This window comes from Lemur catta, chromosome 2 (genome assembly GCF_020740605.2).
Source record: "Lemur catta isolate mLemCat1 chromosome 2, mLemCat1.pri, whole genome shotgun sequence".
NCBI lineage: Eukaryota > Metazoa > Chordata > Mammalia > Primates > Lemuridae > Lemur > Lemur catta.
The window spans coordinates 40,654,343-40,670,856 of record NC_059129.1 but is presented as its reverse complement, the minus strand read 5'-3'; the positions used below and the strand labels follow the sequence as shown (position 1 = coordinate 40,670,856).

Sequence of the window (16,514 nt, the reverse complement as noted above, 5' to 3'; positions counted from 1 at the left end):
CAGGAAACTGGGAGTCCCATCAGGGGTGCATTTACTATGAAGCTAATGAAACCAAAGCTTCAAGGTGCCTCACCTACTGGCCCTCTTCCTGTGCTCTAATAACGTAGAGGGCTCTGATAATTTGTTCATATGTTAATAGGTTTTGGTAATAATTGCAAAAATAAGACTTTTAATAGCAATTGCTTAAAGCCAATTGTATGTGTAATATTTTTTCTTAAAGGACCTTCCCCCAATTTTATAATATTCAGGCACCACAATACTAGATTTGCCCCTGCCTTTGCTGTTGGCACTCCTGTCTCAAAATCTGTTATCCTCTGAAAAATGAAAGAAGAAAATCAGGTCCTGACCCCCAGCCCCACCTTGCTCTCATCCTCAGGGACCCTCCCCTCAGAAACGCAGGCTCCTGCTCTCCCGGTCTTCGGCATGGACAGGTGTGGGAGGGGGCGGGGATCAGGCCAGGGAAGCTGGGCACCAGTGGTAACTCTTCTCTGATCCCCGTCTTTCCTGCTGCCAGTGAATCGAACGCCACACTCAGGTGAGATGAGACACCGTTATCGCGCGCACTGCATCTCCGCCCCTCACTCTGCACCCTCCACCCCCAGAAATTGTGCCCTTAGGCTATGGGGTGTCCACCTTTTCCCACGTCCCCCCACTCACCCAGGTTTGCGACCGTCCCCTTTTCTCCCTACCCGTTTCCTGCCTCCAGCCTCGGTTTTCCGCGGCCGCGGTCCCTCCCCTGTCCCTGCTTGGCTGCGCCGCCCTCCGTGCCACCCCCTGCCGGACTCCGCCCGCTGCCAAAAGGCAGAGCCCCAGCAGGGGGCGGCACCCGCCGGAGCCCCGAGCCGCGCGTCCTGCCGGGGCTTCCTTCCGGCCTCTCGGGCAGCTCTGCCAGCCCCTCCTGGGGTTTAACCCGGCGGACCCCGCACCTCAGCCCGGGCGGGCCTCTCCCGCCGCCCCTTCGCTCTTCTCCACATCCTCCGCTTCGATCGCAGTCCTCCTCCCGCCGCGTCCTCGGTCGTTCCCTACCCGGCCGCTGCCCCCCCACCCCGCCTTCACTGCCCGCCCGCCCGTCCCACCCGCCTGTACCCAGCTCGTCTCCAAATCCGTTCCCACCTCCGGCCGCCTCCTCCCGCCCCCTCCAGCCTCCGGCGCCAGCCCCTCGTCTCGCCCCACTCTCCTCCCTCCTCCGCCCTCGCTCTTCCGAGCTGCAGCCTCCCCCGCCGCCCGCCTCGGCTCGCCCCGCGCGGCCCTCTCCTCTCGGCCGCCGCGGCGGGACCCCGTCCGGTTCCCTCCGCTCGGCTAGGTGGCAGCCTCCCGCCCCGCCCCCTGCCTCCCCGCCCCCTGCGCTCGCCGCCCGTGACGTCAGAGCCCCCTCCCGGCCCCACGGCTCCCTCCTCCTCCTCCTCCTCCCCTCCGTCGGTCAGTCAGTCCGCGAGGAGAGTCCGCGGTGGCGGTGGCGGTGGCGGGAGCGAGAGCCGCGGGGGCCGGAGGAAGCCAACCTTCCCTGCTTCTCTGGGGCCCTAGCCCCCTCCTCCCCACAAAACCAGGGATGGAGGCGCCTCCGCGACACCCCCTCAGCAGCCCTCCGCAGGAAAAGTGTCCCCCTTGAGCGCCTCCGCCTCCCCAAGCAGCTACCCCTGCCCCCAGCCATGGGTCCGGGGGCCCCCTCTCCCCGGGTGGGGTGGCCGCTGCCGCTTCTGGTGGTGATGGCGGCAGGGGTGGCTCCGCTGTGGGCCTCCCACTCCCCCCATCTTCCGCGGCCTCACCCGCGGGTCCCCCCGCACCCCTCCTCAGAACGGCGCGCAGTGTACATCGGGGCGCTGTTTCCCATGAGCGGGGGCTGGCCAGGGGGCCAGGCCTGCCAGCCCGCGGTGGAGATGGCGCTGGAGGACGTGAATAGCCGCAGGGACATCCTGCCGGACTATGAGCTCAAGCTCATCCACCACGACAGCAAGGTAGCCCTGGACGTGGGAGTGGGGGGGAGGCGGGGGCTTGGGGGGCAGGGGGCCAGCCAGCTACGTGGGCCTCAGTCTGAGTCGCCTCTGGGATTGCGAGGCAGACCCCTCCCATGTGTGACTAGCAGGAGATGGGCTGCGGGTGCAGGAGCTTGGGGAGAGTCGCAGGGGCTGGAGGTTCAAGATGAGGGTCTAGAGGTTTAGGAAGGTTAATCACGCTGCTAGGCAGCCCCTTCTGCCCCGCTGCAGGAGACTCATGGAAGTGCCTGGGGGTTGGGGAAACCGGTGATGGATTTAGGTGATGGGTTTAGGGTAGTAGACGATCCTGATCCTGATCCTCTGGGGGAGTAAACTAACCCTGGGATGGGTTGGGGGGTGGAGGGATTGTCAGAAGTGGGAAGCTAGATCAGGGGTTTACATTTACCATGGCAACAAGGTAAGTCTTGGCGTAGGTTGGGGCTGGAAGGAATAGGGGCAGAATCAGGAAAACGTTGAGGGACTTGAGAGCTCTAGTTTATTTATCACAACAAACAGCAAGGTAGCTGTGAGCCCTTCCCGGCTCCTTCTCATCCCTCTATTCCCAGCCCCACTGAGGATTCCTGGGCTGTGGGAATATATGGCATGTGGTGTTTGATGGTCAAGAGGTTGGATTAGGGTCTACACTGGAGCCCCCACAACAGCATGGGGACCAGGAAGACTCAGGATACTGGGAGAAGAAGAACCGAAAAGAATGGCAGTTGTGGGGAGCGAGGAAGAGGGAAGAGTGGGGTTAGTGAGAGAAGCTGGGACATCCTGGGGAAGTTGGGTTCCGACTTTATCTTCCCTTTCCGAATTGTGGCCTTTAGGATGTGAGAAGGAGAATGGGATGTAGGGTTAGGGAGGGGAGCAGGGGGGAAGGGAGGAAAATTTAGGTCCAGGAGTTTTAGGGTGATGGTTTATATGAGATTCCTTTCCCACCCGTCTCCCCTACAGGAATAATTGGGGGCATGGGGAAGAATGTGACACAGGGGGAAAAGGAAATTTGGGACCTCCTCAGATTTATCTTCTCTGACATGTGGCCCCATGGGCTTAAGGGACTGGGCTAGGGTGACACAGAGTACAGAAGGTGAGGATCTGGTGATCCTATACCTGGGGTGGATTTAGAATTTAGATTGTTTAGAACATCAATACACACCTAGAGACAGGCATGTGAGTGGGGGCAGAAGTGGGGCTGAAGGCAGGTGCTTGGAGAGAAGAGAGCAGGGGAGTCAGGAGCTTGGAGAGAGCCTCACGTCCCTTCTGACTGCTGCCATCTCAGTGGTTCTCAAGCTTCAGTGTGCATAAGACACCAGAGGAGTTTGTTTAAAATGGATTCTAACTCCTTGGTCAGGGATGAATCCTGAGTATCTGCATGTTTACCAACAGGAATTCTGTCCTGGTGGATGCCTGAGCTGTAGCCAACCCCAGGGTGCCTATGGGAAGAGCAGCAGGGTACAGGAAAATAATTAGTGTTAGTGTAGGGGAGGCAGGAAGAGAAATAAAGGGTCAGGTCCCGTGGAGGGGTCAAGCTTGAGGCAAGACAGAGAATTGGCTATGTGGGGTGGGTGTGTGGGGCGAGGACAGGGAGGGATGGGTGCAGGCTTTAGGATGGGGAACACAGAGAGGGGAGCCCTGGCTGTGAACTGAGACTCATCCACCATGACAGGTGAGTCCCTGAGGTGCTGGGGAGCAGAAGGGGACCTGGGAGGAGGGAGCTGGAGATGGTAGCAGAGGCAGTAGGGGGTGGGGTGGGGTGGGAAGGCAGAGAACTGGAATGTGTCAACTGGAACTGTCCTTTCCTGCTTGCAAATCCAGATCCTTGTTAGAGCAAAGGAGAGGGAGGAGAGCAGGGGAAGTTCACTGGGGAGGGGTGAGAATCCGCAGTGGGGAATAGGGTGTGGAAGGGGTAGGGTTGTAGGAAAAGGTAGAGAAGAAACGAGGAAATGAGAATGGACATTGGGGGCATGCATTGCCCTGTTTATATGTGTCTTGTGTGTTCTGGCATGTCCTCATTGTTCCCATTAACCTTTTCTTTAGGTGAGCAGTGGAGGGGCATGGAGGGGCCTTGGGAGAAGCTGGGGCAGGATCTGGAGTTCTAGATGCCGGGAGAGCACGGGAAGGTGGGACCTGAGAAGGTAGAGAAATACAGAGAGGCACAAGTGGGAGAAAATGCTGTTGAGCACTGCCCTTGGCAGGGGGCAGGGGTGGGGTGGGCAGCGGAGGGTTGGGGGAGAGTGTTGGTTCCACCAGCTTCCCCTGGCTCCCCCTGGCTCCCCCTTCTCCAGATTCCCACGGTGTCCCAAATGTCAGGCCTCAGGGGGAGGTGAGCAGGCTCTGGGGGCTTTCTTTATTTCCTTTCTACCCGTCCCCTCCCTCACATCAGCCTCCCTAGACCCCCTGCCTCCTGGGTCCCCTGTGCCCTGGCTCCCCACTGGCTGCCATTTCTTCTTCACTTGCTTTGGGGCTCCAGCAGCTTCTGAAATGTCACATATCTGCAGGAGGGGAACTGGCAGTGGGAGACCCATGGCTGGCTCTTCCTCCCCCCTTCCCCTCCTCTCCTCCTTCTCTCTAGCTTTCTGCATTGTTTACTTTCCCCAGCTCCGAGGAGTCTCTTTTTCAGGCACCCCTAAAATCATCTGGTTTCTTGAGAGTTCCATTCTACTCACTCTCCCCCATTCTTTCCTCATCCTACATTCTTCCCCACTTCCACCTCTGAGTGTTTTTTCTAATGGACCTGTCAAATGTCAGCGCCCAGCGGGAGGGGATGGATCAGGAGCCGGACCCCCTGGTGGTCTTGTTCCTGTTCTCTCTTGTTTACTTGTCTCTAGCCCTGGAAAGAGAAGAGGGAGGAAACAAATGGAAGGTGGGGAGAGGGAGCTTTGCAGAGGTGAGGGAGGAATTTTCATAACAGGGCTTTGAGCATGCTGTCTGGGGACGGGGAGAGTTTACTCATATTCCTACAGACTCTTTTCCACCCACAAATGGATAGAAATATGGGGTAAGGAGTTGGGCGCCAGAGGTAAGGGGGGCTTGGGGGTGTTCAAGGGCGAGCTGAAAGGAGGGAAGGCAGTGTGTGCATTGGCGCCACGGAGGGTGTGCAGGAGAGGATGTGGGTAAGGCACCAGCTGGAAGGCAGAGAAGGGAGCTTAATGAAGAAGGAAGAAAAAGACACTTGGCGGGAAGCGATGTCAGGAAGGAGAGGAAAATAGTAATAATAATGCAAATGAGTAACTGAGAAAGGAACTAGTTTGAGAAGAGAAAAGAATGGGAAATACAGGCAGGGTGGGGGCCCTAGGAGAGCCTGCCCTCCCCCTCCCCCATTCAGTGTGACCCAGGCCAAGCCACCAAGTACCTGTATGAGCTGCTCTACAACGACCCGATCAAGATCATCCTTATGCCTGGCTGCAGCTCTGTGTCCACGCTGGTGGCCGAGGCTGCCAGGATGTGGAACCTCATTGTGGTAAGCAGGCTGTGGGGGTGAGAAGGCGGGTCGCTCCCGTTTGGGCTCTCCTGAAGGAAAGGGGGGGACTGGGATTAAGAGGACTGTGGCGGATCTGCTTCCAAGGTTCAGGTCCTCTGCAGGCCTGAGCTGTCAGCGTCCTAGCAACAGCGGCCTGGCAGTGCCGCAGCTGACCTCCTTCTTTGGAAGGAGTTGGAGTTAGATCAGTGGAAGAACATTCTGATTGTAAGGAGCGTGTGGGCCTTTGAGAATCACTTTTTCTGGAGCAGACCAAAGGTGGGGAGGTTTGGAGGCAGGGAGAGGGTTAAAGGAACTCTTAGCCACTCTCAGGGGAGTCCAGGATGCGCAGACCCCGCCACACTCTCCCTGCCCTCCTAGCTTTCCTACGGCTCGAGCTCACCAGCCCTGTCGAACCGGCAGCGTTTCCCCACATTCTTCCGAACGCATCCATCGGCCACACTGCACAACCCCACCCGTGTGAAGCTCTTTGAGAAGTGGGGCTGGAAGAAGATTGCCACCATCCAGCAGACCACGGAGGTCTTCACTTCGGTGAGGAGGGACTGGGCAAAGGGCAGCGGGCGCATCCGCTCGAACTCCTGCGGTGGTGGGGACGGGCACAGACTCATTCTGGGGGAAGATCTTGGTCCTTTATCAAAGGAGAACACACTCCAAGGGGGCTAAGTGTATGTTCTTTCTGCAGTCAGGGGGATGAACGAGGTGAGTTTTTGGGATCCTCTCCATCTTTTTGATTTTGTGATTTTTTTTCTCCTTAGATGTTCTGTTCCCCAGACAGATAGGCCCAAAATGACTCAGTTCTGTTAAAGCAGGTTCAAGCCAAGTTGAGGGAAGAGAGGGGAGGGATATGAGATAGGAATCCAGGAAGGCAGCAGATTCCAGAGGTGCTCAACAGGGTGGTGGGTGGGCGTGAATGGGAACAGAGGGGATGGAGCCAGTGGGTATGGGGCAGAAACGGAGAGGAGGGAGAGAGAGAGACAGAGAGAGAGAAGGGGGAAGGAGAAGAGAGAGGAGAGAGAGGAAGTGGAGTCAAGGGGAGAGAGGGACAGACGGACACCTGCATGGGTCTGGTAGCTGACACTGAGAGAGAGATGCCAGCAGGCCGGAGAGGCTGAAGGGGAGCGGAGATGCCTGGTGGTGGAGGACAGGCCCCGCCCTGCATCTGAAGAAGGCAGTCTGCTCCCTCCCTTGTATTCCATTCTGTGGGGCCTCAATCCACTCTGTGTTCAGTGGCTCCTTAATCCTCCCCCACTTTCTCCCAGTGATTCAGATCATTCTTCTCTGATGCTTTTGTCTGTCTGCCCACTTGCTTCTTGAGGTTGATATTATCGCGTCTGTACCAGTCCGTGCCTGGTCTTCTCCTGGTTCCTCTGTTTTCCTTTCCCCCATTCTGCTGTCAGTGATAGGAGTGGGCTGAATGGGGTGGCTCCCTGGGACACAGACCGACAGAGGGGCTCACCGTGCTCCTTCCCACTTGTAAGCCGCATCCTGAGGCTCCAGGCGTTTTCCTTTCAACTCTCCCCTCCTTGTGGGCAGCAGGTGTGGAGGGAAGGTTCAGGATGGCTGCTCCTTCGCTCTGGGTATTGCTCCGTAATCACCAGCTACCTCTGGTCTTTGCTCCATCCTGTACCCCACGTTTTCCTGCTTATTTCTCATTCCCACTCAAGACTCTGGACGACCTGGAGGAACGAGTGAAGGAGGCTGGGATCGAGATTACTTTCCGCCAGAGTTTCTTCTCAGATCCAGCTGTGCCCGTCAAAAACCTTAAGGTGGGACAGCTGGGCGTGGTGGGCGTCCTTTGCAGAGAGCGGGGCGGAGGGCGGTGGTTGGCTGGAGAGGAGAGCCAGGTGGGGGGGAGTTTTGATTCTGTGAGGCAGCAGCGACCCCGGGGAAGTTTGGCTCCATGGTCCGGTTGACATTTGTCTACTATCCTTTGAACGCTGTCGTTCAGCGAGCACTTTGGGTGGGAAACTGAAGCTGAGAAGGCGCTGGGCTCAGCCCCTCAGCAGCTCTGTTTCCCCCTCGCTTCTGTAGCGCCAGGATGCCCGAATCATCGTGGGACTTTTCTATGAGACTGAAGCCCGGAAAGTGTTTTGTGAGGTGGGGTTGGGATCTGAAGAGGGAGTTGGGGCCGGGCGGGTGCCCTTCCTCGGTTTTCTCCCGGGATCTCCTCTCTGCGTCTCTGCTCAAGTAGATAGCAAGTGATCTGGGGTGACGACGATACCGTGAACCTGTCTGTTGGCCCTGACTCCATCCCTTGTTTGCACGCGCACATACACGCACACACACACACACACATGCACACACACATAGACACTCACAAATGCACACTCACAGAGACACGCACACACACTCACACACGTGCACACACATGCACACACTCACAAATGCACACTCACATGCGTGCACACATACACTCACACAGGCGCACACACACATGCACACACACAAATGCACACGCACACTCACACATGCGCGCACACACACACGCGCACACACACACACACACACACACACGCACGTGCGCGATACTTTCTCGAATCTCATTTTCCTACCACTTTGTGTTTCACGAGGAGCCTGTGAATTCCGTCCTTCCTGACTGGCTGGAAAAGGCCACTCAGTGGGGTGAGGAGGAGCTGAGAGAGAGGAATTGTTGAGCGTTTCCTACCACTCCCAAGACTTGTAGATTCCACTTTTTAGTAATAGTTCTGCTGTTCTTCCCTGATTCCCAAGAGGCTGAATAGTGTCAAGTGAGATAAGACAAAAAAACAAAACAGAACAAAAACTCGGCCCTCCTCCTCCCTGTGTTTAGGTGTACAAGGAGCGTCTCTTCGGGAAGAAGTATGTCTGGTTCCTCATCGGGTGGTACGCTGACAACTGGTTCAAGACCTATGACCCGTCTATCAACTGCACAGTGGACGAGATGACCCAGGCGGTGGAGGGGCACATCACCACCGAGATTGTCATGCTGAACCCTGCCAATACCCGCAGCATCTCCAACATGGTGAGGGCGTGGGGGCTTGGAGGCTGGCACCCGGGAGAGTGGGGGCGACCTAAGGAACTTCTCAGGGGAGGGGAGGAGACAGGGTGTGGAGTTGGGACACAGAGGAGAGAAGGGGCTGTGCCCCACTCTGAGCTTACGTGCATCGTGTTTCCTGTGCTCTGCTGTGACTTCCTTGGGCAGCAGAGAGAGAAAGATGATGGAGTAGTATGTTCAGTGGGTTCCTGATGAGTGGCAGGGCTGTTACCATGGAGATGGGGAGCTGTTGGTGAGAAGTCACATGAGGAAGAGGCGTTAATAATAACACGGATGCTTGTATTTGCAAGCACACCTTTACAGGAGCCCTGTTCCTGGGCAGAAATGTGTTTTATTTTCTTGGTGACTTACATTATACTTCACAGTTGCTTAATATTCACTCGTGACTGATACACAATTAGTTTGGATCCTGATGCTTTCTTTTACTGATTCCTTTTTTAGAATTTTAGATGTAGCAGGGACTTTGAAATCGTTTAGCCCCAGACCACTGGTTCAGGACAGACTTGGAGCTGGAAGTCGCATCCTCTGGTTTGGGTGGGCCGGGGCAGCCCTGCAGATAAGGGTGGGCGTGGAGAAGGTGGTTCCTTCCTTGCCCAGCACTGCATCTTAAAGAGTCCAGGGGTCTTGGGTGAGCTTGAGAGGGGAAACTGTGTGTCTGCTTATGACCCCAAGTGCATACCTGCTTTGGAGAGTGTGCTGGGGTAAGTTAATGGTTGTAAAGCTCCCAAATAGCTTATTGAAAAATGTCTCAGATACGTGATTTCGGTGATCCTAACAGCAATACTGTGCTGTGGATTTATCATTTACATTTTATAGACTCAGAGAGGTTTAATGTCTCAGGTCATGCAGCTACTGAGTGGTCCAGCTGGAATGGAATCCTAGTTAAATCTAACTCCAAACTGCTCTACCTCATCACTGCTCATGGAAAAAACCATGAAGCCTGACTAAAAAGTTTGTACTTTCATCTGCTAACAATTTTTAGCCAGTGGCAGTTTTTGAGCAAGGGAGGAATAAGATTCGGGAAGTTGGTTCTGATGGCGGATTGTGATGAAGATCAGCAGCCATGTGGACTCTGATCACAGACGCTGTCCTGTCTGTGATTCTAAGGGGACTCTGTGCTTATGGTCTCTTAGCTGAAAAACACAATGAAAAGATTCTGGAAGGTCACTGCCCTGGAGTGTACCTGAGAGGTGAGTCATCCTCAAGAACCTGGGGAAGTAGTGGAGCTGGCTGCCAAAGCCAGGAAGGCTTGTTGGTGCCCTGAGCCCAGGACCTGCCAGTCGTGGCTCCTGTCCCATGGCAAGGGACTGGAGGAGCCCGACAGAAAGCGGAGCTGGTTAGGAATGTAGAAGAACACCTGAGCTTTGAAGCAGGATGACTTGGAGGGCCTCTGTCTGGCTTTTGGTCTCTAGAGAAAGGTAGTGTCTGCCTTAGAGATCATAGGGTTTCTAGTGACACCAGCCTAAAATGTCAGGCAGAGAAGCCAAGATTTTCCAATAGAGGATTGAAGCAGGCTTAGCAACTGTCTAGGGAAGAGATTATAAATGAATCAAGCAGCACCAAGACCTAGAGGGCCAGAGCCATGGAGACTTAGAAGAGAAGCAGAGTTGCCTTTGCTCTCTGACGATGGCCTTACGTTTAGACCAGTAGTTCTCAGACTTTAGCTGCCATCAGAACCACCTGGACAGGCAGTTAGTGCAAAGGTTACTGGGCCCTTCCCTTGGAAGTTCTGATTCAGTAGATGTGGGGTAGGGCCTGAGAGTTTACATTTCTAGCAAGTTTTGGGGATGCTGATACTACTGGTCTAAGTATCACACCTTGAGAACTATTAGTCAGGGCAGTGGTTTTCAACCAGAGGCTGCAAGGTCTGGAGACATTTCTGGTTGTCACCATTGGCAGTGGTAGTGTGGGGAGGGATAGATGCTCCTGATACCTAGTGGGTAGAGGCCAGTGACGCTTCTAGATATCCTACAATGCACAGGACAGCCCCTGCCAAGAAAGAGCTGTCCTGACCAAAATGCCAATAATGTGGAGACAGAGAAGCTAGTTTAGAGAAAAAATCTTTAGGGGCCGTATGTGGAAGTGGGGAGTGACAGTGGCTTAGGAGAACTATAGCAGTGGGCTGGAGGGGAGGGGAGAGGTGGCATATCTATCTGGTGAGACGGTTGTAACTCCTGATTGGGGTAGAGCTTCCATCAGACCTGGGTCAGATACAAACGACAAAGCTCAGGATGTACATTTTAGATGGCTGTTCAGCATCCATTCTCACATATAGCGACAGCTAGACAGGGCTGTTGAAAAAATTAGGATCATACATTTGCATTTGGTTAATTCATTAATTTCTGTGGGTTGTGGGATTTTTGTTGTTCAGTTTTCCTGCATAGTAAAATTTTTCTTTGAAAATTTATAACCATATCTCTGCTGTCTCAAGGGAGAAAGATTGTTTTTTCATGATTTTAGTCGTGGGCAGCAGCGGTGTCCCCAGTGGCCAGGTGTTTCAGTGGTAGTGACTGGCAGTGTGAGGGTCTGGGCAGCGGGTGGCAGCACGCTGAGCAGATTAATCCCTTCCCATCTGGGTGACTTTTCTGAGCAGTGTTTACTTTGAACTGAAGATTGGGTAGACCCAGAAGCCAAAGGACTGCTCAGACAGTCTCAGTCTGGCTGCCGTGTGTGCGGGTGCAGGTGCATGTCCACGTCAGAGGCAGTGCAGGGCAGCTGGTAAGAGTGTGGACTTCGGTGCCAGGCTGCCTGCGCTTGAATCCCACCTCTGCGACTCACCAGCAGTGTAACTTTATGCAAGTTATATGACTTTTCTGTGCTGTAGTTTTCTTATCTCTAAAATGGGGTTAATAATATGTAGTATATACATCATTGGATTGTCTGAGGATTAAATACGTCGATCTACATACCTTTAAAAAGTGTCTGACATATAGTAAAAACAATATAAATGTTAGCCATTATCATCATCGTCATTATTCTGTGCAGGGAGGGGTGATATTAATGAAACATTTCAATAAAAGAATTAAGAGGACTTGGTGAATTGAAAGATCTAATGTGATTCCAAGGTTTCAATCTCATGTACTGGGAAGTATTGAGAAATGAGGAAAAATTGAACTTTGTCTTGGATATTTTGAATTTGAAATTATTGATCATGCAGTTACAAATCCTTTAGAGTCAGTTGGAGATACAGATTTGGAATATTGAGAAATTATATGATAGATCTGAGTGTTAGTTACAAAGATGAGGTCGAGACAGGGAAATTTACAAAGAGAAAATGTAATTTACTTTATACCCAGCATTTTTTACATGTTCTTGTTTCATCCTTTATACTAACGCTTTAAGGTAGTAGTAGTCCTATTTTTGTCTGAGATTTCCTAGCAGGTAAGTGGATTAATTAAAATTGAAATTCATCCATCTATTTATCCATCCAATAGACTTTTTATAAGAAATACTTTATTTAAGAGCAGTTTCAGGTTCACAGCACAATTGAGAGGAAGGTACAGAGATTTCCGATATACCCCACGTACACATCCTTCCCCATCATCAGCACCCCCTCCAGAGGGCACCTTTGTTACAGTGATGAGCCTACGCTGGTACGTCATAGTCACCCAAGATCTGTAGTTGACATTAGAGTTCAGCCTCTGTGTTGTATATTCCATGGGTTTGGACAAACGCGTGCTGCCATGCATCTACCATCATAGTGGTATACAGAGTGTTTTCGTTGCTCTATCCGGTGGGCATTTACCGTGTGCACTGTGGGCTGGGCACAGTGCTAGATGCTACTGGCTAAAGGAAGAGTGGAACTCGGTCCTGCTTCGAGGGTGGTAGAGCCCAAGCCTGTGTGTCCGCACAACCCAGACTGTTTCCACCGCACCGCCTGCCCGTGTCCTTTGCGTATCCCACCCCCTATCTCTCCGAAAAGCTGAATAGAGAGAAAAGTGGACAGGGCATGGGAGACAAAGATATCTGTTTATTCTTCATTCATCCACTTCTTTCATGCGGGTGTGTGTGCTAGTACATTCCAAACCCAAACCACTGTCTGTGCAGAGCCCCTGTGTGTCACTGGTGCTTTGCCAAGAAGTAGTCGCCGAGTCTTTCCTTGTGTGGTTTCTGGGAGGTGAGGAAGGAAAAATGTGATTTTCTCCATTATGTCGGAGGACGTTCCAAGAGGTTAAGTGATTTGCCTACAGTGCTTTAGCCAAAGAAGTTTACTGCCAGGTACACAAAGTCAGGTCTTCTGACCCATTTCAAGGGAGAGTTAAAGGAACCATCATTCTTTTTCACTTTCTGGGAAAAAGAAGGTTGAGTGTTGGGAGGAGTGTGAGTAGGATTGAATAACGGACTTCAAAAATACGAAGAATATTTCTGTAGTTCTCAGTCTTATGAAAACCCTCCAAGAGGCAGCGACCTGAAATCACAGGATGACAGGAAGTTAGCACGCCTGAGGACAGTCTGTCTGGTTGATAAGCAGTGAGAAAGGCCATGGCGTCACCTTTCCTAGGACCTTTCAGAACTGCAGGAACGTCAGATCCGGGGCCAACTCTACTGAGAACGTCTGAAGGATGAGAGCATTGGCATCGGAACATCCGCGTCCCTTGCTTTGCTCTGCCTCTGCTTTCTGTCCTTTGCCATTCCGCGTCCCTTGCTTTGCTCTGCCTCTGCTTTCTGTCCTTTGCCATTCTGTGTCCCTTCCTTTGCTCTGCCTCTGCGTTCCGTCCTTTGCCATTCATCACCCAGAGTGTGTATGCGCCGAACCTCTCTGTTTGTGGTTCTGAGCTCGCAGCTGTGCACACTGAGGCCATTGGACCCAGCTAATCCCTGCTCTACTCTAGTGGCTTCCAGTCTAGGCAGACACACGGGGATAGTTAAAGATTTTGAACATACGTATGTTCAATCTGACAACATGAACACACACCATCCATTCAGTCGCAGTGTTTGAGCCAGAATTGGATTGCACCCCCCGCCCCGCCCCCACGCACATTCCAGTTCTCTCCTCCTGTTCTTCCCTTTCAAGACCTCCCAGGAATTTGTGGAGAAACTAACCAAGCGCCTGAAAAGACACCCTGAGGAGACAGGAGGCTTCCAGGAGGCACCGCTGGCCTACGATGCCATCTGGGCGTTGGCGCTGGCCCTGAACAAGACATCTGGAGCGGGTGGCCGGGCCGGAGTGCGCCTGGAGGACTTCAACTACAACAACCAGACCATCACTGACCAGATCTACCGGGCAATGAACTCCTCGTCCTTTGAGGGTGTCTCTGTGAGTCTTGGCAACTTCCTTCGCAGTCCCTCGTCTTGCCATGGAGAAAGGCCCCTTCAGAGAGGGCCCTCTCCTGCACGCACACATTGTCTTTCTTGTCACTTCTCTCAATAATCCCCTCAGACTAGGGAGTAGGGATCCCCAAACCAGAAAAGCACATTAAAGGCTAGAAGGGAAACAATGATGTATTCCATTCAGCCCTTCCCCTCATTGCTTGTCAAACCAGTTCAGGTATATATGAGTCAGACGGGAATCATAAGATTTTAAAAGATGAAACAGCCTGGAATATTATCTCCTTATTGCCTTTAAAGTGGGAGAATTAGTGCCCAGAGGGATTTGGTGACTTGCTCAGGCCACGCAGCCGGAAGCCAGGTCTGCTGGTGCTCTATGTGGGGCTTTTTCCCATTCAAATCTCATGGGGAAGCTTCTCCAAAGAATGTTGTTTCTAAAATCTAGGGTATGGGCATCTGGGGTGTGTCCTATATGCAGGCAGATGCCATAAATAGCATTCAGAGGCTCAGGTACATCAAACGCAGAGGGATTCAAAGAGTCCCTGATGTTCTCCTTCACTTCTGCTTCTGTCCCTCTGCCTTCCGCCACCCTCCCCTCCCTCAGGGCCACGTGGTGTTTGATGCCAGCGGCTCTCGGATGGCGTGGACGCTCATCGAGCAGCTGCAGGGTGAGTGCGGTGGCAGGAGGGGACAGGAGGTGCGGCCCAGGCTGGGGGTGGGCGAGACGGCGCCTGGGTGGCAGCCCCCCTCCTGCCCTTCTGTTTTAACTGTGTTCATTGTGCTTTTAAATAATAATAATAAAAAGCTTAGATTGGGTCCCACTGGCTATGTTCTAGAAACGGGGCGTGCAGATGAAAAACAGCCACTCTCTTTCCCAGTGACTTCTATTTCAATTTCAGAACTTTCCCTTTGGTGGCTTGGGTTGAGGGGTCGATGACCTGTCAGTTAGACTCATGGGAAGCTGTATCTAGGAAGCCTGCTATTTTTTAAGGGAATCCATTGAATTTCCTTGCCACGTAAACTATCGTTTCTGATTCATTTGTAGTAGGTAGAGTGTGGCTTTTCTAGATTGTATGTATATTCAAAAAAATTTTTTTTGGAGAGAGGGTCCTGCTCTTTTACCCACACTGGAGTGCAGTGGCACAATCCTAGCTCACTGCAGCCTCGAACTCCTGGGCTCAAGCGATCCTCCTGCCTCAGCCTCCTGAGTACCTGGGACTATAGGTGTGCACCAGCACACCTGTTTAATTTTTAAAATTTTTTGTTGAGATGGAGGTCTCGCTATGTTGCCCAGACTGGGCTCAAGCGATCCTCCTACCTTGGCCTCCCAAAGTGCTGGGATCATAGGCATGAGCCACAGCACCCTGCCTAGATTGTATTTTCTTATAATTTTGCACACTTATGTATTTGCAGAACGTCCATGAGTTAATTTTTCAATTCTACAACACTCTCAGCCTTTCACAGCGTGGCCAAAAAAGCCATTTCTTGGCCACCTGTGAAAAGTTTCTTTCTTCCCCTCTCCCCACTTCCCACATCTCTCAGCTCTTCTTTGTACCCAGCACAAGAGGAAATGGACTTCAGCCATGGTGAAAGGGTGTGAGTTGGCTTTTGAAGGAAAAGTTATGGTAACTGGGACAGTTCTAGAACAGAAATCTTAGAAGTGCGTGAATTTTACTTGATGGCTCTTTAAGAGGCAGATGTAACTTATCCAAAGAATTAGAACCCAAGCCAACGGAAGAGACATTTCTAAAGTTAAAATGAAAGCCACTGGGAAAATAGATCCTGTCCATCATGAGAAGGGAGATAACCAGAAAGATGTTGAAAGCTTAAGAAACCAGAATCAAAGCGAGAGACATCTCGCCGAAAGAGGCGCGAGGAAGTGGACTAGGTGGCAGACCTACTGTGCCGCTTCTTGTGGAAGAGTTTTAAATGTACGAGATATTATTTACCTGAGTTGCCTTGGGAGCCGCCTTATGTGGCTTTGGAGTCTGGTCGCTGATCAGGAGACCCCTAGGTCCGTCCAAGCGTGGGTTTGGGCCTCAGGTGGCGATGAAATCAGATTCAGCCGTGGAAAGCAGCTCTAGGGAGGTGGGAAGCTGCACGTGCCTGCTAGGGTCGGCTCTTCCGCTGCCTGTGGTCACTTCTGTTGTTGTCCACCCAGGTGGCAGCTACAAGAAGATAGGCTACTATGACAGCACCAAGGATGACCTCTCCTGGTCTAGAACCGATAAGTGGATTGGTAAGTGGATCTTGTCTGCACTTTCCTTCAGCCCCTCTGAACAGTCTAGGAAGAGTCGTGTGTTTGAATGAGGCTGGAGGTGGGGCCGAGAGGTTGGAATGTGGCTGGGAGCCGGGCCAGGGCAAAGGGTTGAGAGTGGCTACAGCTCCCAAGACGTGGGCAGGGGAGACTGGTGTGTTGGGAGGGAATAGGTGGGGGGCAGTACTATTTTTAATAGTACACTACTGCGGTAACTGGGATTAGAGGCGGGGGGTGGGCAGAGGGCGGGAAATGGAAACTCCATTTGGGTTTCCCAGATGTCTTGGTGCCTCGATACATCTGAACCAGCTACTTCAAGCCTAGAGCTGCCTCTGTCTGTCTTCCTCAGGAAAACGGTTGCTTAAACTGTAGGGAAGGATGCAAAACCTCATATAATTGCCATCTGATACAATGTGCTTTTTAAAGAGGGGAAGTAGCAATTGCTCTGTGTGCACTTGGTGGCCTAAGTGATAGGAAAGGGGAGAGAGTGAAGGTGGGCAACAG

General features: G+C 52.6%; 1 protein-coding gene across 6 annotated transcripts in view; it reads left to right on the top strand.

Moving 5' to 3' along the window:
- GABBR1 (gamma-aminobutyric acid type B receptor subunit 1) overlaps positions 1-16,514 on the top strand; it is a 29,231-nt gene that overhangs the window by 3,459 nt on the left and 9,258 nt on the right. For 3 of the 6 annotated variants that reach the window (XM_045543481.1, XM_045543480.1, XM_045543482.1), the window contains exons 5-14: positions 515-535; positions 1,795-1,955; positions 5,299-5,433; positions 5,812-5,982; positions 7,116-7,217; positions 7,483-7,548; positions 8,261-8,452; positions 13,500-13,742; positions 14,358-14,421; positions 15,915-15,992. In XM_045543481.1, coding sequence (XP_045399437.1) covers positions 515-535; positions 1,795-1,955; positions 5,299-5,433; positions 5,812-5,982; positions 7,116-7,217; positions 7,483-7,548; positions 8,261-8,452; positions 13,500-13,742; positions 14,358-14,421; positions 15,915-15,992 — 1,233 coding nt within the window. Of the gene's footprint in view, positions 1-514; positions 536-1,312; positions 1,956-2,014; positions 4,109-5,298; positions 5,434-5,811; positions 5,983-7,115; positions 7,218-7,482; positions 7,549-8,260; positions 8,453-13,499; positions 13,743-14,357; positions 14,422-15,914; positions 15,993-16,514 lie in introns of those variants that run through there. The other 3 variants (XM_045543483.1, XM_045543479.1, XM_045543484.1) reach the window with 3 other exon arrangements.